At 35.0% G+C, this 26,973-nt stretch overlaps 1 protein-coding gene across 2 annotated transcripts in view; it reads left to right on the top strand.

Annotated features, from left to right (window-relative positions):
* TRIM55 (tripartite motif containing 55) overlaps positions 1–26,973 on the top strand; it is a 74,024-nt gene that overhangs the window by 17,452 nt on the left and 29,599 nt on the right. For both annotated transcript variants that reach the window (XM_051970106.1, XM_051970105.1), the window contains exons 5-8: positions 20,492–20,725; positions 21,114–21,136; positions 21,239–21,363; positions 25,150–25,361. In XM_051970106.1, the coding sequence (XP_051826066.1) occupies positions 20,492–20,725; positions 21,114–21,136; positions 21,239–21,363; positions 25,150–25,361 (594 nt within the window). The remainder of the gene's footprint in view (positions 1–20,491; positions 20,726–21,113; positions 21,137–21,238; positions 21,364–25,149; positions 25,362–26,973) is intronic.

Below are 26,973 nucleotides of genomic sequence, written 5' to 3'. Positions count from 1 at the left end.
ACATTTTCTTTATGTACATATATTAAATTTTAAAAATTATGCATCAATATTACATTCATGTAATTTTGGACATTTTAAAATACTCCAGTTCCAGTGTAGTTTATTGTGTGAATTTGCAAGATATTTGAGGTTTGTAACTATAACATGGGACTTTGACATCTCAGTCCATGAAAGAGAGTGAATTTCTAATGCATACTTTTAGCCATCATGTTCATGATCATGAGTTCATGTTTTAGTAGATATTTGGTTAGGCATGAAATTTTTCCCACCTGTAGTGATGTGTTGTGAAGTTTTGACTTCTATAAACAAACCTCACTCCTCCTTCTCCTTTTCTTCCTCCTCCTCCTCCTATTCCTCTTCCTTCTCTCCTTCTCCACTACTTCCTTCTCTTCTTCCTCTTTCTTCTCCCATTCTTCTTCTCTCTTCTCCTCTTTCTAGCTCCCACCTTTTCGTCTCACTCTCTTTCTTTCTCTCTTCTACTCTCTCTCCCTCTTCCATCTCCTTTCTTTCTCCCCTCCCCCTCTTCCTTTTTCTCTCCTTCATCTCTGATAATGAGAACTCCAGAAAATTAAAACTGAAAATTTTAACTGTATTTAAAGATTAATAATTAATGCTTTACAAAATCACTTCATATTTGAAACTGTGTTATATAAACCTAAACAATATACTCTGAGTCTGAATAATTTGTATGGAGATGAGAAGAGGAAACATTCTTCTCCTTTCTTCTCCCTTTCTTTTCCCCTCTCCCGCTCCCTTTTTTCTTCTCATTATCTTTTGGTAATGAAAAATTCCAGAAAAATTAGACTGAATGCATAGTCAATGGGCTAACTGAGAGCATATTCAACATAATTCTAGTAATAGATAGGATATAGGAATGCTATGTGTCTCATTATATTCCTACTTGATTTTGACTTCTTCTTTGAGATCTGTTTATGTATTTTGAAGGATCTTCCATTCCATTGAAAGATTTTAAAAGTTAGAATTAATAGTTTTCAGAATCACTAGATATTTGAAAGTGTAGTATAAGCCTAAGCAATATACTCTGATTCTGGACAATTTGACTATGGAAAGAAGAAGAGGGGACATTCTGTTTGACTTTGCCTACAAAAGACATGGCTCCTGGGCTATCTTGACTGTTTTGCTCACATTTCTGGAAGCTCTTAGTAAAAGAAATACTTGGAAAGTTCATTGCTTTTCAGAACCAATTGTAAATTATGTTATTATTTGGATACATGAAAGGAAGATTGTAAGGGAGTGGAGCACACTGAAAAGAATGTTGAATTTCAGAAGTTGAATCTGGACTTCAAATGTCAGACCTACCACTTACCTATACGGATTTGAACAAATCACCTAACCTCTCCAGGTCTCAGTTTTTTCATCTGTATAATGAGTTTGAAATAGATGCAGTGCTGTGCTTGGAACCAGCTTTCACAGGCTTCCAAGAGGCAATCATTAAAATTTCAGTGTGAACGTTTATACCTTGGAAATCTGTAAACTATAAATCAGGTCTTGATTTATTGTTTTGTTGATTGTCTAGATTTTAAAAGTGATGGAGAAAATGTTAATAATGCACATTAAACTTAAAAATGTGTCCTAAATCCTTTTCTCTTTCTCTTTTTTCGAAATAGTTATTAATCATTTCTCAGCACATGCTTGACTAGATAGCTTTTAAGGTCCTATCCAACTTGAATCTGTATCGTATAAACGTAAAAATGTGGAATTTAAAAATAAATTTTATAGTAGATATTTTTGCCTTAATCTTGAGAATAGGATCAGGGCCAAAGTATTAAAATCAAAGGCTATTGAGCAAAAGATTTAAGTTGGAAGATCTAAGGCCATCTAGTCCAATTCCCTTATTTTTTAAAATAAGGAAATTCAAAGGAAAATCAATGAAAGCCAACTGGGATTCAAATAATCTCCTTACTTGAATGAAGACCAAATGGAAATTTGTAATTTTGTACAAAGTAAAAGAAAAGTCTCAAGGTCTATAGCAGATTCTAGATCACAGGAAATATGAGTTGGCACTTTAGTAATGTAATTTAAAGATAAATATAGTGCTGGGAGAATGTAAATTTCCTAGGGATTAGGGGCTGTCTTTTTTTTTTTTTTTTTTGCATTTATATTTCTAGTGCCGGCACTGTCTGATACATAGTTCAGTCATTTTTTAGTCACATCTAACTCTTTGTGACCTCATTTGGCATTTTCTTGGCAAAGCTACTGGAGTGGTTTACCATTTCCTTCTCTAGCTTATTTTACAGACGCAGAACTAAGGAAACAGGGTGAAGTGCCTTGCCCAGAGTCATACAGCTAGTAAGTGGCTGAGGTCAGATTTTGACCTCAGGAAGATGAGTCTTCTATCCTCTGAATCACCTAGTTGCCCCTGATAGGTATAGATAATTTAATAAATGCTTATTGATTGAAAAAATAATAGTGCAATATATAATTAGGTATAAACCATATAGGTTTGATTGATTGATTTAATTGATCAAGATTTAATTGAAGCATTCCTTTTAGGGCACTGTCCTTTAAATATGCTATATTATAGTGTTATCTTCAATACATTGGAAGTATTAAAGGAAGTTACCTAGCACAGTGATATCCAACTCAGAAAGGGGGGCCACTAGTCTGTACATAAGAACCCCTGAGGAATATAATGGTTGAGTTTTAAAATGAAATTAATTTTGTTAAATATTTCCCAATACCATAAGCAAATTAGGAGAGCAGGGAATAGTTTATCTGTCAAATCTATTGAGAAGGAAAGACTTTGTAATCAAACAAGAACATTATGAAATGCAAAATGGATCATTTTTATTCCATTAAATTAAAAAGATAATGTACAAACAAAGCCAAGGCAACCAAGGTTAGAAAGGAAACAGAAAGCTGGGAAATAATTTTTATAGACAGTATTTCTGATAAAAGCTTCATTTCTAAAATATATAGAGAACTGAGTCAAATTTATAAAAATACAAGTCATTTCCCAATTGATAAATGGTCAAAGGATATGAACAGGAAGTGTTCAGGTGAAATTAAAGTTATCTACAGTCATATGAAAATATGCTCTAAATCACTATTGATTGGAAAGATGAAAATTGAAACAATTCTGAGGTCTATCTGAGGTACACTCATATCTATTAGATCGACTAATATGACAGAAAAAGGAAAATGATAAATGTTGGAGAGGATGTGAGAAAATTGGGACACTAATGCATTATTAGTAGAATTGTGAACTGATCCAACTATTCTGGAGAGTAATTTGGAACTCTGTCCAAAGATTATAAAACTGTGCATGCTCTTTTTTTTTTTTGTATTCATGCTACTTTTTATTTTTTAACAGCACAGTAATATTTCATTCAGTTCACATAGCACAATTTGTTTTCACATTCCCCAATTAGTGGGCATCTACTTTGTTTTCAATTCTTTGCTGAAAAAGTGTTGTAAATAGCACTTTAAGATTGCAGCTTACTTTATATCTTTTATCTCATTTAATCTTTTTTTTTAATTTTATTTTATTTAATAATAACTTTATATTGACAGAATCCATGCCAGGGTAATTTTTTGCAACATTATCCCTTTGTGCATGCTCTTTGATCTAGCAATACCACTACTGGCTCTGAATCCCAAAGAGATCACAAAAAAGGAAAAAGGACTGACTTTTGTACAGCTCTCTTTGGCAAATCAAGGGGATGCCCATCATCTCCTTTGGGGAATGGCTGAATAAATTATGGTATATGAATATTATGGAAAAGTATTATTCCATAAAAAATGAACATGAACTTTTGCTGAGTGAATTGAGCAGAACCAAAAGAACATTGCACACAGTGAAGCAACATAGTGCTCTTTCATAGACTTTTCTCAGCAATACAATGATCTAAGACAATTCCAAAAGACTGATAATGGAAAATGCTATCCATATTCAGAGAAAGAGCTATGGAGTCTGAATGCAGATTGAAGAATACTATTTTCAATTTTTTTGCTTTATCTTTCTCATAGTTTTTCCTTTTTGTTCTGATTCTTTTTTTTTTTTTTTACAATATGATTAATGTGGGAATATGTTTAATAGGAGTACATATATATAACCTCTATCAGATTGTTTACCACATTAGGGAATAAAGGAGAGAGAGGAAAATGGAAATTAAAATCTTATAAAATTAATATTGAAAGCTATCTTTACATGTAATTAGAAAAAATAAAATACTAGTAAGTGGAATTTTTTTAAAAGAAAGTATAATTTAAAAATTAAGTGAATATTTTTCAATTATACTTTAATTTGATTTGAGCCACACTGAGGAATGTCAGGGGTTGCATATGGCCATTGGCCATTTGTTTGATGCCTTTGGTTTAGCATATTGAATGCCTTGCTTCTATAAAAGATTTACAGAAGGAAATAGAAAAGAATTTTATAAGATGGGAAGGCATGGTGAGATTTTAAAAAGCCAGCACTAATGGATAAATTGCAGATCCAAATATGGAAAGACATGAGAAGGTCTAGAGGAGAATAAGCAAAATAGTGAAATTTGGGAAAATATAGCCTTTCTAGAAAAGAATAAGAAAACTGACTTGTTAGGTCAGAAATAAGAGGAAGACTGAGGGGAGCTGGGAAAAAAAGACAGTTTTCTAGCTAATGAAAAAAAAAACATAAAAGGGATAGAGAACAGTTAGTTATTTTCTGTTCCAGGGAAGAACAAGTTTGAGTTTTGTTCAGGAATTTAGATTAACTAGAATGAAAACTTTTCTTATGGTGAAATTGGGAACAATGGATGGAGTTGAGAAAGAGGCCGATTTTGTTTGGACATAAGGGAAAATTCCTTAATAATTAGTGCTGTCCAAAAATGGGCTGTCTTGGGGATTTCCTGTCACTTAAGGACCTCAAATTCAGTAACTACTTGCCAAGGATTTTGTAAGAGATAATTCTTGCTCAGTATAATGTGTACTTGGTGACCTCCAGGACTCTTCCAGTTCTGAGATTCTATGTCAATAATAAATTACTTCAGCAGAGCACTCTATTCATGTAATAGTGGTATCAAAATTTACTAAGAATTTTTTTAAAAATTCAAAGAATATGGAACTCTGTCTTTGAAGATCTTAAAGATTATTCTGCCTAGAGTGGCTTAAAATGATTTGCCTAGAGTTAGGAGAGGGATTGAGTGATGGCTAAAGATACTTCATCACTCTTTGATCTCCCAAGAAACACGACATTGGGGAACTATGGGAGATGAATTTCTGTCAACTGTCATCCTTGTTAACTGGACTGAACTGGCCTCTAACCTGTGGATGGCTGGAGCTGAACAGAACAGGAGAGTCAGGATTCAAACAGAAGCTTAATTTCGAAGTGAGGGAAATGGCTTGCAAGCAAGAGGAGCTCTAGACACATGTACCAGTCCCGTTGGGCAGGGGAACAGGAGGCAACAGGGCCGAATCTTGATTTATCTATTTGTGGTTGGATAATCAAGCTGTCTGGTGTAGCAACAGAAGGGAGGAACAATAGCAACAGAGAAAGTTAGCACAAGGGACTTGTGGTATGGCAAGCTTAGAGCACAGATTGCTTGCTTAACTCTGAAAAACAAGGTGTCTCCTAGTATTTTGACATTCTCAAGGTGATTGGGGGGGGTAAAGTTTGGGGATTGTAGGTAGATTATCCTACACAGGAGTCAATCTCTTTAGCTATCAGGCCATGAACGTTGGGACTAAATCCCATCTGAGCATATGAATGTAAGAAAGCATCCTATCTCCTGATCTATCTTTTCTTTATTCAGAGGCCAAAGTTGCACTGTGGGCAGTGGTACTGTGATTTCCATTCTCTGTCTCTCTCTCCACCTAGTTGAGAGCACTTCTTTAAGATGTAACTGGCTTCTTTATGGTGTGGGGGTGTCAGTAAACATTTATTAAGCGCCCACCATATGCCCTGGGGTCATACATATACAAAAAAGAAGAGGAAAAAATAACTGCCTTCAAGGAACTCAAAATCTAATAGGGGAGACAACTAAAAAACAAATATGTACAAACAAGCTACATAAAGGAGAAACAGGAAATAATTAAGAGAGGGAAAGCCTAAAATAAGAGACCTTTGGAAAGGTTTCCTGTAGAAGATGGCATTTTAATTGGTACTTAAAGGAAGCCAGAAGGCCGAGGTGAGAAGAGAAAGCATAAAAGAGGTGGGGATGTTGTTATTGCAAATTTCTCTTCTCTGATTGGCCGAGCATCCCTTAGGGATGGGAAAAAGAGAATCCTCTGGTGTAGGGTGGATACATTTCTCAGCTAAAGTCTTCTGGTCTTATTTCTTTGGACCCTGATCTAATCATTCTCTGGAGATCATTAGTTGCACTTGTCTAATTATGGCACTGATTAATGTTATTCTGGGTTGTCCTTGTGAGGTGGGCTTGGCAGGGGAAACTGTCCAGAGAAAATCATACCATAGTTTCTCCTCCCTTATAAGCACAAAATTATTATGAGACTAAAATAAGATGAAAATTAATAAGGAAAACATTGGTAGGAAAATTTTTACCTTAAAGAATGGAGACTCAAGCTGTAATTTCATCTGTCTAGGAAACCCCCTCTTCCAGGGCTAATCAGTACCTTTGTTGCAATTTCAAATCTTAGAGAGTTGTCTCAAGTAGTTGACCCTTGCTAAGGATTACTTTACCAATATGTAACAGGTAATACTTGAATTCATGATTTCCTGGTCCAAAGGCTAGTTCTCTATTGATTATACCACACTGACTTTTCAACTGTGGGAAAATTTATGTGTGGATTGTATGTATGTGTGTGGGTATTCTCTGGGGAATTTGGGGTATCAGCTAAAGGAGCCACCTCTTTCTCCTGGGACCCTCCTTTGGTCCTTCCAACAACAAATTCAGGGCCCAGACTCTCAAACTTCTACACTACAATAAGCCATATGGAGATGTTTCATTGAAAAAGCAAGTGATCCCAGTCATCTAGTTAGAGGAGTATGGGTAAGCAATAGGTATCCTGCATGCTCTACTGAGATCACACTATGTCAAGAGTTCTGATTGAGACCTCTGAGAAGGTTGGGTACACTTGCCTGTGAAGAAATCATGACACTACATCAACAGTAGTCATATAAATAGGTTAGCATGGATGGGGTATAGTATGTTTTATTGGAGAGGATACACATTTTTAAATATCAAAGTGTAGAATGTCATGTAGAAAACTTTAGTTTAAAAAATCACTTTTAAAATGTTTTAGCCATGAATAAGGAAATTGATTCTCAAAACAAAAGTTACTCTGCATGAATGAATATACATTTTTACTATAACAGTTAATACAAGAACAGATTTTTTCATTTAAATCAAAGAATACATTTTTTTCTATTATCTTACTATGTTTAAAAACGGTTAATGTGGTTCATAAACCACAGCAAGTAGATAGAGCAGTGGTCCTGAAGTCATAAAGATCTAAGTTCAATTCAAGCCTTAGACACTTACTAGCTATGTGACTCTGGATAAGTCATTTAACCTTTGTTTCCCTCAGTTTTCTCATCTGTAAAATGGCGATAATAGAAGTACCAACCTCCCAGAGTTGTTGTTAGGATCAAAGGAGATAATATTTATAAAGGGCTTCATAAATCTTAAGGTGCTATGTAAATGCTAGCTATAATTATTATTATAAAATTAGCACTAAAGGCAATTCCCCAGAAATGGATTCTAGAAATATTTAGAGCTATGACAGAATTATTAGAATTTCTTAAAAATATGTCATTTTTTTTCAGAGATCAGATAAGCTTCTCATCAAATGTTTGTGATTCAACTTGTAAACAGCTTCTTTTCAATATTCAAGAGAAACAAATATATTCGGTTTATTTATATACTTCCCTTTGGGAGGAATAATATTAATAGTCCAACTCCCTTCTGTTGCCTTTTATACCTACTGTCATAGGATGAACTGAAGTCTGTGTTGAAATACTATCCTAAGGAAAAATCAGGTTTTCTAGGGATGAGGAACCTCAAGTGTGGTGAGGCAATCCTACCTGTGACCCATTCTATGCTTGACTTCAGCCTGGCTCTAAGTCATCTTAACCCAATGGATACAAAGTCAGGGCCAATTGCTTCTTGGAGATTTAGATCATGGTTGCCTCACTTTATAATGACCTATCAATTTCTTGATCAAAGAAACTAGTAATAGAGGACATATAAGACATTCTGGGACTGACTGGACTAAAGGTTTTCTGGACCAATTTAGAGGACCACTAACTGTCCTAGTGGATAGAATACTGCAGTTGGTGTCAGGAAAACTGATTAAAATCCTGCTTCAAATCCTTACTAAAGATATGACCTTAAATAAGTCATTTCATAATGCCCAAGTTTCCATCCTGAAAGCATTCCATAATGCACAATGGGAATAATTAGAACCTATTTTACAGTATTGTTGCTTGTGTCAAGCAATAGGTTTTGCAAACTTTCAAGTACTATGTAAATATTAGGTAGTAGTAATTGGAGGCATTGCCACCTGATCTCAGGCAGATTAGTTGACCCCAAACTCAGAACACCTATAAGAATGCAGAAAATTAGATAGTGATTCTATTCATTGGTTTCAGCTCCAGATGGAACATGATACTTAGATTCATGTGGCTATCAAATATACCAATACGAACTAGATATTGGGCTTCTAAATGTGGAATAAAGTCTTGGTATCTAGTATGTTAGTATTTATTTATCTTTTTTTCCTAAAGAGAACTGATATTTTATAGGTCTGCTCTGTAATCAATATCTTGTTTAGATTATTTCCTTTTAGCCTCACAACAAATCTGCTAGATTGATATCATAAGTATCATTTTTTAGCATATTGAAGATTTTGTTTGTTATAGCTTTAGAACCTCTGACATTTAAAAAATTTCTGGAGCCTCTCCTGCATTGTACCCGGTCTCACTAGGAACATATGAATAGGACAGTCACATTTTTGTAATATGATTTATATAGGTAGGCTTTTGAAATATAGAATCAAGGAATACAAACTCTCTCAGAGACAAATGGTTGCACAGTGGATAAAATGTCAGGCTTAGAGTTAGAAAGATCTCGTTCAAATCCAATTTTAGACATTTCCTAGCTGAATAATCCTGGGCAAATCACTTAAGCTATGTCTGCCTCAGTTTCCTCATCTGTAAAATAGAGATAACAATAGCATCTACCTCTGTTGTTGTAAGGATAAAATAAGATAATATTTATTTTTTAAAAGGCTTTTAATAATGTCTAGCATTTTAAAAATATTTATTTCTTCCCTTCCTTCTTCTTCCAGATTTCTGGAAAGGGAAAAGCTATGTGTAGAAATCTGGAATTCTTGGTGGGATTTGGAAATCAGCTTACTTCCCTTTAGTGAGTTCGTAATATATTAACAGTTTTGGCAGGATCCTGAAAGTTGTTTTTTTTTTTTTTTTCTTCAGCAATTGACATGTAACTGCTCAGTATTTCAGAGTTCAGGAGAATATTCATGGGATCCAGAATCTAATTAGTAAACTGCTTTCAATTATACATGAAGAAAAGTCACCAAACATAATCTCCAAAGTCCCTTCCTACTCTAAAATTCTGTGGCCTATGACCTATATTACCTCCCAGCCCACACAGAACCCCCAAGTGACATTTGTACTTCTTGGAAGTCAACTGTCAACAGTCTAAAATAGTTTAATTTTTTTTCACACTTACTAAGCAGTCAGTCACTCCTATATTGACAACATGGCCAAATGAACAATTTCAGTGACCTGGAAGTGGCATTGTTCTAAAATAAATCTTATCTCAGCAGTCTTTTCTTTCTTTACTTCCTTTTTTTCTTTAGGGGATGCTATGGGGTCAGTAGGAAGAACAGAAAGTAGATGTCTATATTTACCTATTCTGTTGAGATATAGAATTAGATAATGTGGATAGATTTCCTATTAAAACCTAAGTGGTAGAAATTAAAAAAAAAGATTATCAACCCAATTTTGATATTCTAACAAAACAGTTTTAAGCAAAACCCTTTTTGCAAGGTTAATAAGCCACTGTCGCTGACATTTCTCTTAGGCTCCCTAAGTTTATTGCTTTTATTGTCTAAAGAAGCTAACTTAGTGTGGCCTCGTGAAAGAAAACGAATTTGTATTATAAATGAAGATACATATTCAAGTAATTTACACATTGACTAAATCTGTGTTCTTTGTCACCCAGAGCTTTCTAGAATCAAAACCAGATTGCTGCATGATGCTCAGAACAACTGTGTGGGGATCAAGGGTGAAGGAAAATGAGATAGATATGGGTGGGTCTTGTTTAATTGCAGCTGCTCAGTTGTGAGTGAATTATTTGAATCCTTTTCAACTCTATTTTGGTTAATGATGCATCTGTCCCTTATGTGGTCATAGCAACAGAGGCAATTTTCTTAGGTTTTAACTGTGGTTTCTCCCCATTCTCAAGTCTGTCTTCTCAGCTGTGAAAGTGATCTTCCATAACCTCAGATATATCCATCTCTCTCTCCCTTTCTGTCTCTGCTGTCTGTCTCTCTCTGTCTATATCTCTCTCTTTTTCTCTGTGTCTTCTCAGTTATCAAAGTGACCCTTGAAAAGTGCAAATCTGTCCATCTTTCTCTCTCCCTTTCTCTCTCTCTCGTTCTCTCGTTCTCTCTCTCTCTCTCTTCTCTCTCCCTTTCTCTCTTTTTCTTTCTCTCTCCCTTTCTCTCTCTCTTCTCTCTCCCCCTTTCTCTCTCTCTCTCTCTCCCTTTCTCTCTTCTCTCTTTTTTTTCTTTCTTTCTTTCTTTTTTCTTTCTTTCTTTCTTTCTTTTTTCTTTCTCTCTCTCTCTCTCTTTCTCCCCCCTTTCTCTCTTCTCTCTCTTTTTCTTTCTTTCTTTCTTTCTTTCTTTCTTTCTTTCTTTCTTTCTTTCTTTCTTTCTTTCTTTCTTTCTTTCTATATTTCTCTCTCTCTCTCTCTCTCTCTCTTCTCTCTCTCTCTCTCTCTCTCTCATACACACATGCACACAGATACACCTGACCAACTCAATAAACATCAGTGACTCCCTATCACCTACAAGATTAAATAGAAAATCTTCTGTTTGACATTCAAAGCCCTTCCTAACCTGCTGCCTGTCCCACCTTTCATCCTCCTAAATCTTACATCCTCTGTGGAGCCAGTGACACTGGCCTCTTTGAAGTTTCTCAAAAAAGACATTGTTTCCCAACCTTGTATATTTTCATTAGCTCTTCTCCATGTACAGAATTCTGTCTATCTCTGCCTACTGACTTCCCTCACTTCCTTCAGGTCCCAGAAGTTTACATTCTCTGGGAAGACTTTCCAGATCTTTTTTTAATTATTATGTCTTTCCTTTGTTGATTATTTTCAATTTATACTGAAATCTTGTTCATACATAATTGTTTGGAAATTGTTTCCCTATTAGATTGAGATCCTTAAGAACAGGGGATATTTTAATGGCTTTCTTTATATCACTTATGCTTATCAAAGTGCCTGGTACATAAGAGGAGCTTAATGTTTATTGGGTGATTGAAAATAGCCCTGAACCAGTACCTTGAACTCTTTAGAGTTGAAAGGAGATATATTAAAACAAAACAAAAAAAAAAACAAAAAAAGAAGGATGGTATAGTAGAAAAAATATGTTTCCTCTAAAAGCCCCTCATCCTCCATAGCAACCAGCAGGGGAGAGGTATTCATTGTCTCTCCTTTAGGAGAGAAATCAACCTACACTTAGAATACAGATAATAGTCACTCAACCATGGCAGAAACATAAGTATCATAAACATCTCATACTTTCTGTGAATCATTGCACTATTCTCAATATTGGTTGATAAAAGATGAGCCCTGTTTTCAGCCAATGATCACTTCATACTAACTGGACATCTCAGTTGAATTCCTTTCATTTTTCTCAACAACCCCTCATTAGCCAAAGCCATACTCACTGGGTCTCCTTCAGTCTGGTACCAATTCCCTGTCTCTTTCTGACCAATTTGCTCAATCTACCAATGTACTCCATCAATTTGCTTAACCTACTAATTGTTTCACTTACTGTGCTTCATATCACCACCTGACTTTTTCTGATCTTTCTTGGGTTCATCTTTTTGGCTTTTGCTTCCTAAACTTATTGATCTTCTTGAATCTGATAAGTCTTCTTAAATGCCCCCAAACCTCTTTGTTTCTCTTATAAATGGGAAGTAGAATCTGAACCAGTACCTGGGCTTAAAGCTTATTCTTCAAAATTTCCAATATTATTCTCCTAAGTTTTGTCAAATTTTTCCTCCTCTATTCAATCTCTGATTTACTTCATAGTCCAAACCTATCTAAGTCATCTATAAGGTTTTTCTTTCCTCTTTCTTTATTTAAATTCTTTTTTCTCCCATAGAAACTAAAGCACAAATAGGGAGGTAATAATCCCAGTTTACTCTGCCCTCAATATATCTCATCTGGAATATTATGTTCATTTCTAGACTGCACAGTGACAGAAGGACATTGATAAGTATCCAAAGGAGGGTAGCCAGAATAGTTGTCATTAAGCATTTATTAAGCACTTCATATATACCAGGCATTATTTTAACTACTGAGTAATAAAGGGACTTAAGTTCATGCCATTTTAACAAGTTGAAGAAAATCGAGGGTTTTTTTCAGGAGAAAAGAAGACTGGAGGACAGAAGATGGGATAGAACATGAGAGCTATGCTCAGATATCCAAAAAAAAAGAGGAATTAGACTTATTCTATTTGAACAGAACTGAGGACAATAAGTAGAATTTATAAAGAAAAAAATGTTGGCTTGATATCCAGAAAAAAAGATCAGAGCTGCCTTGGCTCCAAAATGAAATGAGTTGCCTTGAGAGATAGGGCTTCCCCATCCTTTGTAGTGTTCAAGCAGAGCTGGGACAACCACTCATCAGATATTTTGTACTTTTATTGCCTTTATTGTATAAGTTGGATTAGATGGCTCTTGCTCAACTCTCAAATTCTAAGATTCTTTAGCTTTTTATCAGAGGATCTTAGTTTCAATCCCAGCTCTGCAGTTTACTAATTGCATGATCTTGGACAAATAATTTATCCTCTGCAAGGCTTAGTTTCCTGCTTTATAAAATAAAATCTAGGATCTGTTAATATCAGAGAGTCTGGTTCTCTCTGGTTTGTTCAAAGAGCACTAGTCTTCTAGTTAGAAGACTCCATTCATTCATTTATTTAGTATCCACTATGTACTGGGCATGGTCCTGGTACCTGGGAATATACAAAACTGGTGTACTATCCATTGTACCATCTAGCTGCCCTATAAATATTTTTGTACATATAGGTCCTTTTCCTTTTTCTTTGATCTCTTTGGGATATAGGCTTAGTAGTATTGGTGGGTCAAAAGATATATACCATTTTACAGCACTTTGGACATACTTTCAAATTGTTCTACAGAATGGCTGGACCAGTTCACTACCGAGCATTCATTAGTGTACCTTTTTCCCCCATTCCCTCCACCATTTGTCATTTTTGATTGTGAGTTAGTATTTAGAGTTGTATAATTTGCCTTTTAAAAAAACCCCAATAATGGTTTAGAGCATTTTTCCACATATGACTATAGATAGTTTTGATATCTTCTTCTGAAAACTGCCTATTCCCCCAATTTTTTTTTTTTAAAGATTAGGAAACTGTGGCCCAGAGAGTTTGTTATTTGCAAAAGGTCAGGTTTGAAGTTTCTGGCATAAAATCCAATGTGCCTTCTAATATATCTCCCTGCATATGGTGTTTTGAAGTTTAGAAAAGGCTCTGTCTTCTGCAATAAACCTAAGAAAAGGGTAAAGCTAAAGCATAGCACTTGAAACATTGGTTTCTGAGAAAACATTCTGATCAGAGATTTAATTTTTTACTTTGCATGCAGATGTCTTGGCCTTCTAGAGACACAATCAGCTCATAGCTCGCTGTTAGACTATACATAATTAAAGGCCTCCCTGCCCCTCAGATAATTAATTTTGGGCAATGCTCTAGAACTTTTATTTCTTAACAGATAGCAATATGTTCATTTCTGACAGGAACTTTGCAGACAACTTTTGTTTAGCTCTTCTAGGACATTGAAAGCCAGCAGGGAAAAATGGCGTGGCTGCACAGTATAAAGGTCAGGTTGAGATCTGAGGCCTTCCAGCTGAATCAGTCTGGAGGCCAACACCAAGGGCAACAGTGATGGAGTGTTTTCCTCTCTTACTTTTGCAGTGTAGGACAAAATTTAAAAACATAGTTCCATAGACTGAAGGATAGGTGAAATATTAAAGAGAAAATTAATAGTTAGAAAATAATCTTATGGTCTCATTTAACAATTTAAAAATAATAGCTTTTTATTTTAAAAATATATGTAAAGATAGTTTTCCATATTCATCCTTGCAAAACCTTGTGTTCCAAATTTTCTCCCTTCTTTCCCTCTACCCTTTTCCCTAGACAAATAATCCAGTGTATGTTAAACATGTGCAATTCTTCTATACATAGTTCCACGTTTATCATGCTGCACATTAAAAGTCAGATCAAAAAGAAAAAAAAAACAAGAAAACTCATTTAACAGCTTAAAAGACAATGTATAGCCTTTCAAAAGAATTGTGTTTGTGTGTGTGTTTGTGTGTGTGTGTGTGTGTGTGTGTGTGTGTGTGTGTGTGTGTGGACTTGGGTTCAAAGAACTTTTCACTCAAATGAAAAGTCTGTTAAGAACAAAGAGAATTTTTTTTTTTTTGGGGGGAGAGCAGGAAGTTGTGGCAGAACAGAGATAAAGCTGGTTGCAATGAAGAATTTGCAGACAGCAAGGTGCCTTTGATGCATGCTAACTATAGATATTTCCATGATGCAAAAGCTTACATTCCTTTCTGATTATATTTTTCAGGTTACTATAAAATCAACACTGACAGCATTTTAGGTAACATTTATAAAGGTATTTTGTGGTACTAACTGGCAAAGCGATCACTACTGATAACTTTGTCCTTTCCCCTGACTAATTTCCTCTTTGGTAGCACATACCTGCTGAACATTGTTCTTTAGAGAAGAAATGAACAAGTCAGGAAAAGAATCAGTTCTAAATTCACTAACTTCCACAGTACTTGGTTGAACCTCTGTCTTCAAATGAAAAGTTAAAAGGATGCTTCCAGTTAAAGCTATTCCACATTGCACCCATCTCCACAGGGAATATGCATACCTTTTTTTTCCCCCTATAATGTCTGGTGTTATCTCATACTGGAAATTAATATTCATTCTACCTTGCAACAACATTAGCTGGCTTCTAAGAATTCATTGGAAGTGACTGGCTTGGAAACTCAAATGAAGAACCATCATTTCCTTATTTTAGAAACAAGTTTGCTTCCTCTTATTCTGTCTAGCATATGCATCTATCGAAGTTATGCAATATCTGTTCAGCAAAACAAAAAAAAAAAAAAGAAAAGAAAAAATAAACAAAAAACAAAGACATGTAAGGAGGGTGGTTATAGGTTTTTTGATATGGATAAGTCAGGACCTATAAACATTTATCCATCCTTGTCCTCTAAAAGATAAAGACATCATTTCAAACCATCCTGAAAATAAATAAGATGAGACTTCCAGCTTCATTCCACCATACTTTAAGCATGATAGCGATTAAAAAAAATAGAGAATGATTGCTTTATTAGTAGTTATCCAAAGAGCAACAATAAAATCTCCCAATATTTTCAGTTACTCAACTAGAAAGTAAGTATAGTTTATGTCCAGTGAAAGCACTTTGTGCCAGAGATACCGAAGATATCTAGAAAGGCCATATTAGAAATAATCGTTAGAGAAAAAGCTTTAAAATTAAGAGGGACAAGGAAGGGTTTTCTGTAGAAGGTGAGATTTTCTCTGGGACTTGAAGGAAACCAGAAAGCAGAATGGGAGAGCTCTACACATAGGAGACAAGAAATAAAAAGATCCTTGTCACTGGATCTGTGTATGTGGGAGTGAGTAAGATGTAAGAAGACCAGAAATGATCTTCTTACTAGTAAAATAATAAATAAGGAGTCTGAAGAGCTTTGAATGTCAATGAAAGAGAGAGAATGTCAAGAGAGACAAATAGGGAGCCATTGGAATTGATTAAATGAAAAGGGTTACATAGTCAGATTGACACTTTAGGGAGAGCAATTGGACAGCAGAGTGATAGATGGAGTGGAGTGGAGGAGAGACTTGAGGCAGGGAAATCAGCCAGCAGGTTATTGCAGCAGTCCAAGAGTTAGATGATGAAGACCTATGCCAAGGTGGTAGCAATGTCAGAGGAGTACAAGGACATATCTGAAAGATGTTACAAAGATAGAAACTACAGGACTTAGTAAATGATTGCATATGACAGAGGAGTGAGGAAAAGTGAGCAATTGAGGAGGATGCTTAAGTTTAAAGCTCAGGGGACATGGGGGATGGTTTAATGTCAACAATAATTGAGAAGTGAGTAAGCAGGGAGGATATGGAAAAGAATGATAATGAGTCCAGTTTGGGTCCCATTGAGTTTAAGATATCTGTGGGACATCTGGTTTGAAATGTCTAGTAGGATATGAGAGACAAAAGACGGCAGAGAGAGGATAGGACTGGACAAATAGACCTGAGAATTATCTCCACAAAGATAATAGTTGAATTCAAGGAAATTAATAAGACGAATGAAATCAGTTAGAGAACCAAAGAGGGTCCAGGTAGAATTTTGGGAGACATCCACTATTGTGGGCATGACCTAGATAAAATTCCAGCAACAAAGACTGAGGGCATGTCAGGGAAGAGGAAAAGTAGAAGTTTTAGTGTTACTAAAACTTAGAGAGAAGAGACTATCAAGAAAAGAGTGATGGATAGTGTGTCAAAGGATGCATAGGACTGGACAAATAGACCTGAGAATTATCTCCACAAAGATAATAGTTGAATTCAAGGAAATTAATAAGACGAAATCAGTTAGAGAACCAAAGAGGGTCCAGGTAGAATTTTGGGAGACATCCACTATTGTGGGCATGACCTAGATAAATTCCAGCAAAAAAGACTGAGGGCATGTCACGGAAGAGGAAAAGCAGAAATTTTAGTGTTACTAAAACTTAGAGAGAAGAGACTATCAAGAAAAGAGTGATGGGTAGTGTGTCAAAGGATGCAGAGAAGTTAAGAAAAAAAAAGGATTGAGGAAATAGTTGACAATTATGAAATCATTGACCACTTTGGAAAAAGAAGTTTCAGTTGAATGATGAGGTCTGAAGCCAGACTATAAGAATTAAGAAAACAGTCAAAGGAAGGGAAGTGAAGACATCAATATAGACAAATTTCTCAATGAGTCATAAAAGGAGGAGAAATACAGTGTAATAGCTAGTAGAGATATGAATAGATCAGTGAGGATTTTTTGAATGGTGGAGACATGAATGTGGTTTTAATAGGTAGGCTGTATAGTAGGGAAGCGGCCAGCAGACAGGAAGAAAAGATAAATGAGAAAGGGAGGATGATAAAAAGGGCAATTTATTAGAGGAGCTGAAATGGAGTGGGATCACTTGTGCGTGGAGAGGGATTTGTTTTAGCAACAAGAAGGACTACCTCTTCATATTATACCGGAAAGAAGGAAAAGATAGTGACAGAAGGATACTCTTTATTTCAGATTAGGTGTCATCACATAATTTGATAAAAGACGAAAAACTAAATCTGTAAAATACCAAAGGTTATCACCAAAACCCTGTATGTTCCCAAGTATAGGGAAAGTCAATTATTTTTTAAGAAGAATTTCTCCAAAAACCTTTTTAGATTATCACAAAAATAGGTGGCACTTTACCAGCCTAATATGAGCAAGGCGGAAGTAAAAAGGCCATTATCACCATTTTTATTCAATGCTGTACAAGAAATGCTAGCCCTAGCAATAAGAGAAGAAAAAGAAATTGGAGGAATTAGAATAAGCAGTGAGGAAAAAAACTATCATCATTTGCAGATGATATGATGGCATACTTAAAGAATCCTAGAGAATCAACTAAAAAATTAGTTGAAATAATAAACAACCTTAGCAAATTTCCAGATTATAAAATAAGCCGACACAAATTATCAGCATTTCTATAAAGTAACAACAAAGTCCAGCAGGAAGCGAAAGAAAGGGATATACATTTAAAATAACGCTAGATAATATAAAATATTTGGGAATCTACCTGCCAAGACAAACCCAGGGTCCAGGATAGAATTTTGGGAGACATCCACTGTTGTGGGCATGACCTAGATAAAATGAATACAATGAATACAATTACAAAACAGTTTTCATGCTAATAAAGTCAGATCTGACCAATTAGAAAAATGTTAATTGCTTATGGGTAGGCAGAGCTAATATAATAAAATGACAATTCTTCCTAAATTAAGTTACTTATTCAGTGTCTCAAACTATCAAAAATTATTTTATAGAGCTAGAAAAAATAACAAAAGGTAAAGAATATCAAGAGAATCAACAAAAAATGTAAAGGAAGATGGTCTAGCAATATCAAATCTCAAACTATTATAAAGTAGTAATCATTTTTCAAAAATCTGTTGTGGCTAAGAAACAGAATGGTGACTCAGTGGAATAGATTAAATGTACACCATCTATTCTACCATAGTGGTACCATAGTAAACAGCTGTAGTAATCTAGTATTTAATAAACCCAAAGATCCAAGCTTTGGGGATAAGAATCAACATTTGACAAAAATTGCTGGGAAAATTGGAAAATTGGCAAAAATAAGGTAAAGACTAACATCTCATACCATTTACCAAGACAAAATCAAAATGAATACATGGTTTTGACATAAAGGATGTTATCATAAGCAAATTAAGGGACCTGGAAATTTTTGCCTGTCAGATCTATGGAAGGATTTATGACCAAACAAAAGATAGAGAATATTATAGGATATAAAAGGGACAATTTTAATAACATTAAATTAAAAAGGATTTTCACAAATTAATGCAGCCAAGTAGAAAGAAAGTAGGAAATGAGGAAAACAATTTTTATACCAAATGTCTCTGAAAAAGCCTCATTTCTTAAACATATAGAGAATTGAGTCAACATAAGAATATGTCATTTCCCAATTGACAAATGGTCAGAGAATATAAATAGGCAGTTTTCAGATAAAGAAATCAAAGCTATCAAAAGTGCTATTTTTAAAAATGCTCTAAATCACTATTAAGCAAATACTAAGTAAAACAACTCTGAGGTATCATCTTATACCTACAATTTGGCTGACATGACAGAGAAAGAAAATGAGAAATGTTGGAGGGAATGTGGAAAAATTGGGATATAAATGCATTGTTGGTGGATTGTGAACAACTCCAATCATTCTAAAAAGCATTTTGGAACAAAACTCCCAGGACCATAAAACTGTGCATAGTTTTTGACCCAGCAATATTACCACTGGGTCTGTATTCCAAAAAAAGCAAAGAAGAAGGAAAAGGATTTGTGTGTACAATAGTATTTATAATAACTCATTTTGTAATGGCAAAAAATTGGAATAAACAATAATAAACATTATTGTTATTGGGATAAACATTAATTAGGGAAAGGCTGAACAAGTTAGGGTGTATGATTTTGCTGAAATAATACTGTGCTTAAAAGTGATGAGCAGGATGGTTTCAGAAAAACCTGAGAAGATATATATGTATTTATGCAGATGAAGTATGCAGAACATCATTCCCAGTAACAGCAATATTATATGATGATCAACTGTGAATTACTTAACTGTTCTGAGTATTATTATGATCTAAGATCTTGAAAAATGCTTTCTATTTCCAGAGACTGATGAAGTCTAAATGCAGATTGAAGAAAGTACTTTTTTGCTTTCTTTCTTTCTTTTTTGGTTTTGTGTTTTGTTTTACAAAATGGCCAATATGAAAATGTTTTACATGACTTTTTGCATGTGTTTAATCAATATCAATTTGCTTGTCTTTTCAATGTGGAGGGAATTTGGAACTTGAAAATTTTTAAAACCAAGGTTAAAATGTTTTTACATGTAATTGAAGGGGAAAACAAGACTTGGTGTTATATTCCAAGTTGGAGACAGGATATCTCATGGCAGTAAAATTCTCCATACCAAGACCCATTATTGGGTCCACTGACTGTTTTATTAGGAATATGCTAGCTGTGGCCAAAGAAACTGGAGGTCTCTGGAAAGATAAAGACTGCCTGCCCAGACAGAGAAAAAGTTCTAAGTCCACCTTTCTTGAGCTCATTCTCTTTGATGTGTGACCCTGGCCCTCAGTTCCTCCAAAGCGTCAAATGACGAAGCATTCTGGATATGAATCTGGCATTAAGTTTTGAATGATGTAGTTGTGTTTGTACTCAGTTTCTGATTAAAGGAAGACCAAACTGCACTTTTCCTAAAGGACTTGTTTTCAAATCAGCCTTAATGTTCATGACTTCACAGATTTAGGAAAGTGGTAGGTTCATAGCCATTTGGGGGATGTTTTGTCATTATGCATAATTTTTCTATAATTTTGCTTTATCTGTTAGTTTATCATTTCTTTGCTGAATAAAACAACTGTAGGCAATAACTAAGAAAAAATAGATGCGCTTTAAAATCTTTCTAATTTGAGTCAACTCAACTGACAGGAATGTTGCAGAAGACAGAAACAGGAACTATGTGAAAAATTTGATTATCTCTATGGCATCCTGGAGGAAAGAAAGAATGAGATGACACAAATCATTACAAGAAGCCAAGAGGAAAAACTGGAGCGTGTCCGGGCACTGATTAAAAAGTATGCAGATCATCTGGAGACAGTATCCAAGTTGGTTGAGTCAGGAATTCAGTTCATGGATGAGCCAGAAATGGCAGTCTTCTTACAGGTATGGTTCAATGTGGTCAAAGAATCTAAAGACATTTACCAGGCCGACAGGTTAGATACAAAAAGTTATTTGTTGTAGTCAGAGAATAGGAAAATATCTCTCTCTCACAGCATATTTTCTGCATTTATGTCAGTTTTATTATATTGAACAATTTTGACCAGAACAAAATATTATTTCATTCTGTGCCTGGTTTTTAATCTGATTATGTTACTCAATAAAATGTATTTAAAAGGTCATAGTGTTTAAATGCAAAAAGAGAGATTGTGATTTGAATTTGATCAGATGTATTATGCTTTGATATTCTAAGAGGTGGAGAGAATTAAAGTTCTGAATATAAAGTATCTTTGACAAAAAGAAAGAATTAAACAGCCTTTTCTTGCTTTTACAGAATGCCAAAACGCTGTTACAAAAGTAAGTAACTTTTTCATTTGATGAAGAGTTCAGGTTTTCTATTTTTACCCAAGACCATCTCACCAAACAGTGATTGCAACTGCCACATTGTCTTGATTTCAGAATTTCTGAAGCATCCAAGGCATTTCAGATGGAGAAAATAGAACAAGGCTATGACAACATGGACCATTTTACAGTCAACCTCAATCGAGAAGAAAAGATAATAAGAGAAATTGACTTTTACAAAGGTATATCACCCAGGTGACCAAAAATGGCTGTCTTAAACTGCAGGTGTGTGCAAGCTGCTGGAGGTTGGGGTGTAAAGGGTCACACTCCAGTATTGCTGCCAAAATAGAACCTGACAACTTTACAGGGACCATAATTGAAAATGAGGCTTCGTTTCACAGCAGAATCGTGCAGCTTGTTGACAAGGGTTATTCTGACTTTGTCCATCACAGGGCCTCTTACACCATGATGCACTTTGTTGACAGTCAAGTGCCTCTGATGACGACAGCACTTTTAAAACATCATCCATGATCACATAAAATGTCACTTGGTGCTAGTTTGAGAACCAATGAGAAAAGAGAAGGCATCTGGTTGGGAAATTGTAGAGTGTTTGTTTAATTAAATCTGACAATTCACAAATCAGAGTGTCAGATGGTATTGGGAGGGAGGTGAGAAAGGTTGGGATAAGCTTTTTTTAAGTCCTTCCATAATAAAATGAAGTGGTCATGATACATAATCTATTACAATATGCTTAGGGGAGGAGAGGTCCTACAATCACAGATCTAGATTTACAAATAAAAAAAACAAAGATCACATAGGACGTAACCATTAGGGTCCTTTGACTTGGGGACAATCAGTTGCCATTATACCATGATGGGTAATATAATCCACACCATATATGAACACTACACTTGTATTTTTAGAGCTAAATCTCTTAATAGAGAATTTCCTTAACTACCATACTGATGGTTCACCAGCCTTGGAAAATATTAGAGGGAGAAAAAGGGAGATGTCTTTCTACTCGGAGTGTGCTGGTAAATGTTTAACAATCAGACTTTCGAAAATGTATGACATAATTTTAAGTTTAATCTGCATTATTAACATCTTATCCATCATTTTCTTAAGTCTAGAAAATCAAAAGAAATCTCTTTTTAGGACTGAATGTCTTTCTTCAGCAGTTAGGAGAAGAGATGATATTCTCTTTGGAACTACTTGTTCCAAACAAACTGGATGTTGGGATGCCTTGGGGAGTTAAGAAATGAATAAGGATTAATTTAGGGGCAGTGGACTAGTTTAGAGATTGTGTTGATAGAGATTACAAATATTTATGTAGGATAGAAATGAAAAGAAAAAAGAAGAGAAAGGTACTCATTGCCAAGTTAAATGGTTATGTTTGTCTTGTCCACACAGAATACAAAATTATAGGGTACAGCATTGAATGTATCTAGGAATTTTCCTAGGTACCACATTGATCTGAGTTCAGCAAACTTGAAAAATATTAGAGGGAGGTGGAGGGTGATGTCTTTCTTACTCCGAAGTATGCTGATAAATATTTAATAACCAGCCTTTTAAAAAAACTTTACAATATTTAAAGTTTAATCTGCATTATTAACATTTTCTCCATCATTTTCTTAAATCTAGAAAATTAAGAAAACAATAAATCAAGACATGATTAATAATGTTTACTGATTGTCAAGCTATAAATGCTCACACTGAAAATTTAATAATTGGTTTTCCCAAGGTGTTGAACTGGTTCCAGTATCCCTGACTCTACTTTATGGCTAAGAGAATTTTCTTGTTTGTATTTTTTTCAATAGTATTATTTGGATAAGTCCCGTAATTGTATTTTTGTACAGAACTTTTTCAGTGCAGTCACATCTGTTTTGGCTTAGAGACGGACCTGGGAGTATTGAGATGTTGAGATGTTAGATGGTAGAGGTGGACCTTAAACCCAGGCTTTTCTGATTTGAAAGGTAACTGTGTTCACTACCATACACCACCTCTTTAGTCTCTTATACTGCCTTTAATTCAGAGGTGACCTGGTATATTTTTATAAGTATAGTTTTTTTGCAGGGCTGCTAAGTGGCACAGTGAATAAAGTACTAGGCTGTAGTCAGGAAAACCTGAGTTCAAATTGTAAAAGCTTGGACATTTACTTGCTGTGTGACCCCAGACAAGTTAATTCACCCCCTTGGTCTCTGTTTCCTCAAATGAGCTAGAGAAGGAAATGGCAAATTACTCCAAATATCTTCTAATAAAAACCCAAAAGGGGTCACAAAGAATTCATTGCATCCAATTAGATGCAACTGAAATGAATGAACAGCAACAAAACAGTCTGTTTACTCCACAGAAACAAAGTGAAATGAGAGCTAACTTTTCCTGGGTATAAGTTGAAAGAACAAACACAAGGCCTGGATAGTCTGGGTGACAAATGTCTGCCTCTTATACAGTCTTCATAAAGAGAGTATGGAGCACAAGGGACAGATGTTGACCTGGACACCAGATTTCCTGTATCTCCTGTAAGTAGAAGGGAATTTGAAATGTAGGGAGCCTTTAAAGCCTGCCTACTCATTGAGAGAAGTAGCCAGACTCTATTTAGGTATTTTCCAGATCAGATTTGTTCCAGTTTAGCTCAGTGTAAAAAAATCTGAATTTATAAAACAGATAGACTAAGGAACAATTATCCATGTTACTAAAATATTCTTACTTTATGAAAGAATTCATTTAAACAGTCGCTCCTCTGGTATTTTTCCTGCTTAAACATCATTAGATTCTTTACTGAGGGGATTAGAAAGGTGAGTCACAGAGGAAGTGAGCAGCTGTAGGGGGCTCTAGACCTACACAAATACACCTGAACATTGAGAGATTGGACCAGCTCAAATACAGAGAGAGAAAAACAACAACCAGGAAATCTGAATTTAGAGCCTTAAAAAACAATAGTTATATTAAAAAAAAACTTATTAAATTATAAAACTGTCTTCAACAACAAGATAACTTCTAGTTAGCTTTGAAAGTTAATCCTAAGATAAATATATTTTTTAAAAAACCCAATATATTTTAATAAAATAGAAAAACCTATAGGAAAGACAGCATCACACATTGGAAATGAGGGTAGATCTGAAATCATGGGGTCTGGTTTTGAATTCCACACCTTTCTGTGTGATTCTGGATAAATAACTTTTGGGGGTCTTTTCAGTTTCTTCATTGTTAATAGCTAAGATTAACATAATGCTTTAAGATCTACAGAGAGCTTTGTATGTGTTGTCTATTTCACCCTCACAACAACCCTGGGAGGTTGTTATAGATATTAAATTACCCCAATTTACAAATGGGGAAACTGAGGCATAGAGAGATTTTTTTTTTAAGTGACTTTCTTAAGTTCATAACTGGTATCTGAGATGGGATTTGAATTTAAGTTTTCCTCATTCCAAGTCCACTGTACTATCCAATGAGAAGTTTAGATTAGATGACTATAGGTAATGACTATACCATCTTTAGTCTACAAAGTAAATATTTAAATCTTGCTATTTGTAAGCTCAGCATGTTATAATTATTACTATTTAGTAATAATAAAAACAAATAAAATTCATTATTTTAAAATTACTGAATCTATTATTTCTTGGTACTTGAAAGGAATAGATCCCAATTGCTAATTTGTTTTGCATATTTACTTTTAAAAGAATAATAAAAGAAATACAGTACAAATAACAGCCAGCATATCTATAGTGCTCTAAAATTTGCAAAGCACTTTATATATATTATCTCATTTGATTCTTGCAAGAACCCTGTGAGGTAGATGCTATTATTATCCTCAATTTACAGATGAGGCAACTGAGGCTCAGAGGTGGTTGATTGACTTGCCCAAGGTCACATAGTAAGTGTTTAAATCAGACTCCCAATTCTAATGCTCTGTCCACTTTGCCACTCTGCCCACTGCACCACCTATTTTTGCCTGTACTTTACTTGGTAGTTATATTCATGAAGATAGCACTTTTAATGATTAAAAAGTAGCTTTCTTTACGTATCAGAGGAGGAGGAGGAGGAGGAGGAGGAGGAAGTGGCTGAAGAAACATTGGAAGATGTCTGTACAGAATCATCAGGGGAAGAAGAAACTCCTGAGATAATATCCCCACTCTCTCCACCCAATGCTGAGCACCAGTCCATACCTGAAGCACTTCCTGTTGCATCTGTAGAACTACCACCTACCCCACCAACTGCTGCAGAGGATCCTGTAACTCAGGTAAGCTTCTGCCAGAGTTCTCCTCACCATGGGACAGATAAGGATGGATCATTATTGAGCAATATGAGCAGCTTATTCTGACTCAAAGCAAAATGAGTAGCAGGTATTCCTACACAATCCAAGGAAGAAAAGCTTATAGGATGTTACATTGTCAGGGAAGAAAGCTCTCAGGATGAATCATGAAAGAATTGTTAGCTGTCATTTGATTAAGAGAATTTCTTCCTCTTTATAAGCTCAGTATTTCCGCAAGGAATTTCCTCAAATCCACTTAGTACATTTTCTCAGTCAAGAGTCATTTTGCCTATAAGCTATAATTTGTAAGTGCCTGAAAATGTAAAAATCACTGAAAACTGTTACCAAGAGATTCATGTCTATATTATGTTCATTAGTGAAAATATAGAAATTCTCTTTATAGTCAAGACAGGAATTAAGAGAATCATTATTATTTGAGAACTTCAATTTTTAATTCAACCAGCAAAAAAGAAATTATATAAGTCATACTAATTCACTTCTTTTTGATTGACTCTGAAGTATAATCTCATCTCTTGTCCTTTTTCAATTATGCAACAAATGAAATCTGGTTTCCTCTGTATCTATTTGTTTTGTTAGCTGGATTATTTAAGTATTTTCTTAGGAAGAGCAGGCTACTGCTGTGGCTGTCTTCTACATGTTTCACGGCTGTCAATTGTCTAGATTTCACACTTAGTATGTTCCTAGTACTACTGACTTCATGATACACTCAGTGGATGAGATCTTTACTTATTAAATTGATAGACATTATGCAAACATCAATGGAGGAGGCTCCTGTGGGCCCTCTCTTTGCCTATCATAGATAACTGAAATTATTCATGTCAACCAAAATTATCAAAGGAACATGGATAGAGTTGTTAAAAATTATCCTAGCTGGGCATGGGGGCATAAGAGACTCTGAGAGTGGAGGATTGCTTGAAATCAGGAGTTCTGAGCTGCAGTAGGATCAAAGTTGATTGGCTATCTGCACTAAGTCCAAAATCATGAGCCCATAGGAGTGGGGGCCCTCAGGCTGCTCTAAAAAGGGTTCACCTAGTCCAGATCAAAAAGGAGCAGGTCAAAACCCCTAAAATGCTTAATAGTGGGCCTAAGTGGTTGCTACTCTTCAGTTTAGGTGCCATAGAGAGAAACAGAAAAAGAAATTAAAAGAATTCTAATTTGGCAACTTAAGCAAGACATCATTAAAAAAAATTACTTATAATTTTAAGGAGAGAAGCATTTCAGTCATGGGCACAGAGTCTTGGTGCTATGAATAAGCCCTTCTCTGAGTTAGAACAAGTCTGAATTTTTTAATGATTTTTTTGAGAATACAGAAAAATATCTTAGGGAGGGAGATAGGAACTTGTTGAAGGCTTACAACATTGGGAGATAAGTGAAGACATACAAAATGGAAGCAGTGTTTTGTTTGAACCTTCATAGCAAAAATCTGATATTTTAATATATACCTGATTACAATTAATTTGAGTAGGCCTATCATTGTTCAGCTAGAAGCATTGAGCTTTCCAATGGAAAAGACGATTTTGTCATAGGCTGTAATGTCAGCCTATCCATAACCCTTTGCAATAATGCCAAGTTTTTTAGA

The sequence above is a fragment of the Antechinus flavipes genome, chromosome 1, assembly GCF_016432865.1.
Source record: "Antechinus flavipes isolate AdamAnt ecotype Samford, QLD, Australia chromosome 1, AdamAnt_v2, whole genome shotgun sequence".
NCBI lineage: Eukaryota > Metazoa > Chordata > Mammalia > Dasyuromorphia > Dasyuridae > Antechinus > Antechinus flavipes.
Note: the sequence above shows the minus strand (reverse complement) of the source record. Positions and strands in the feature narration are given on the sequence as shown.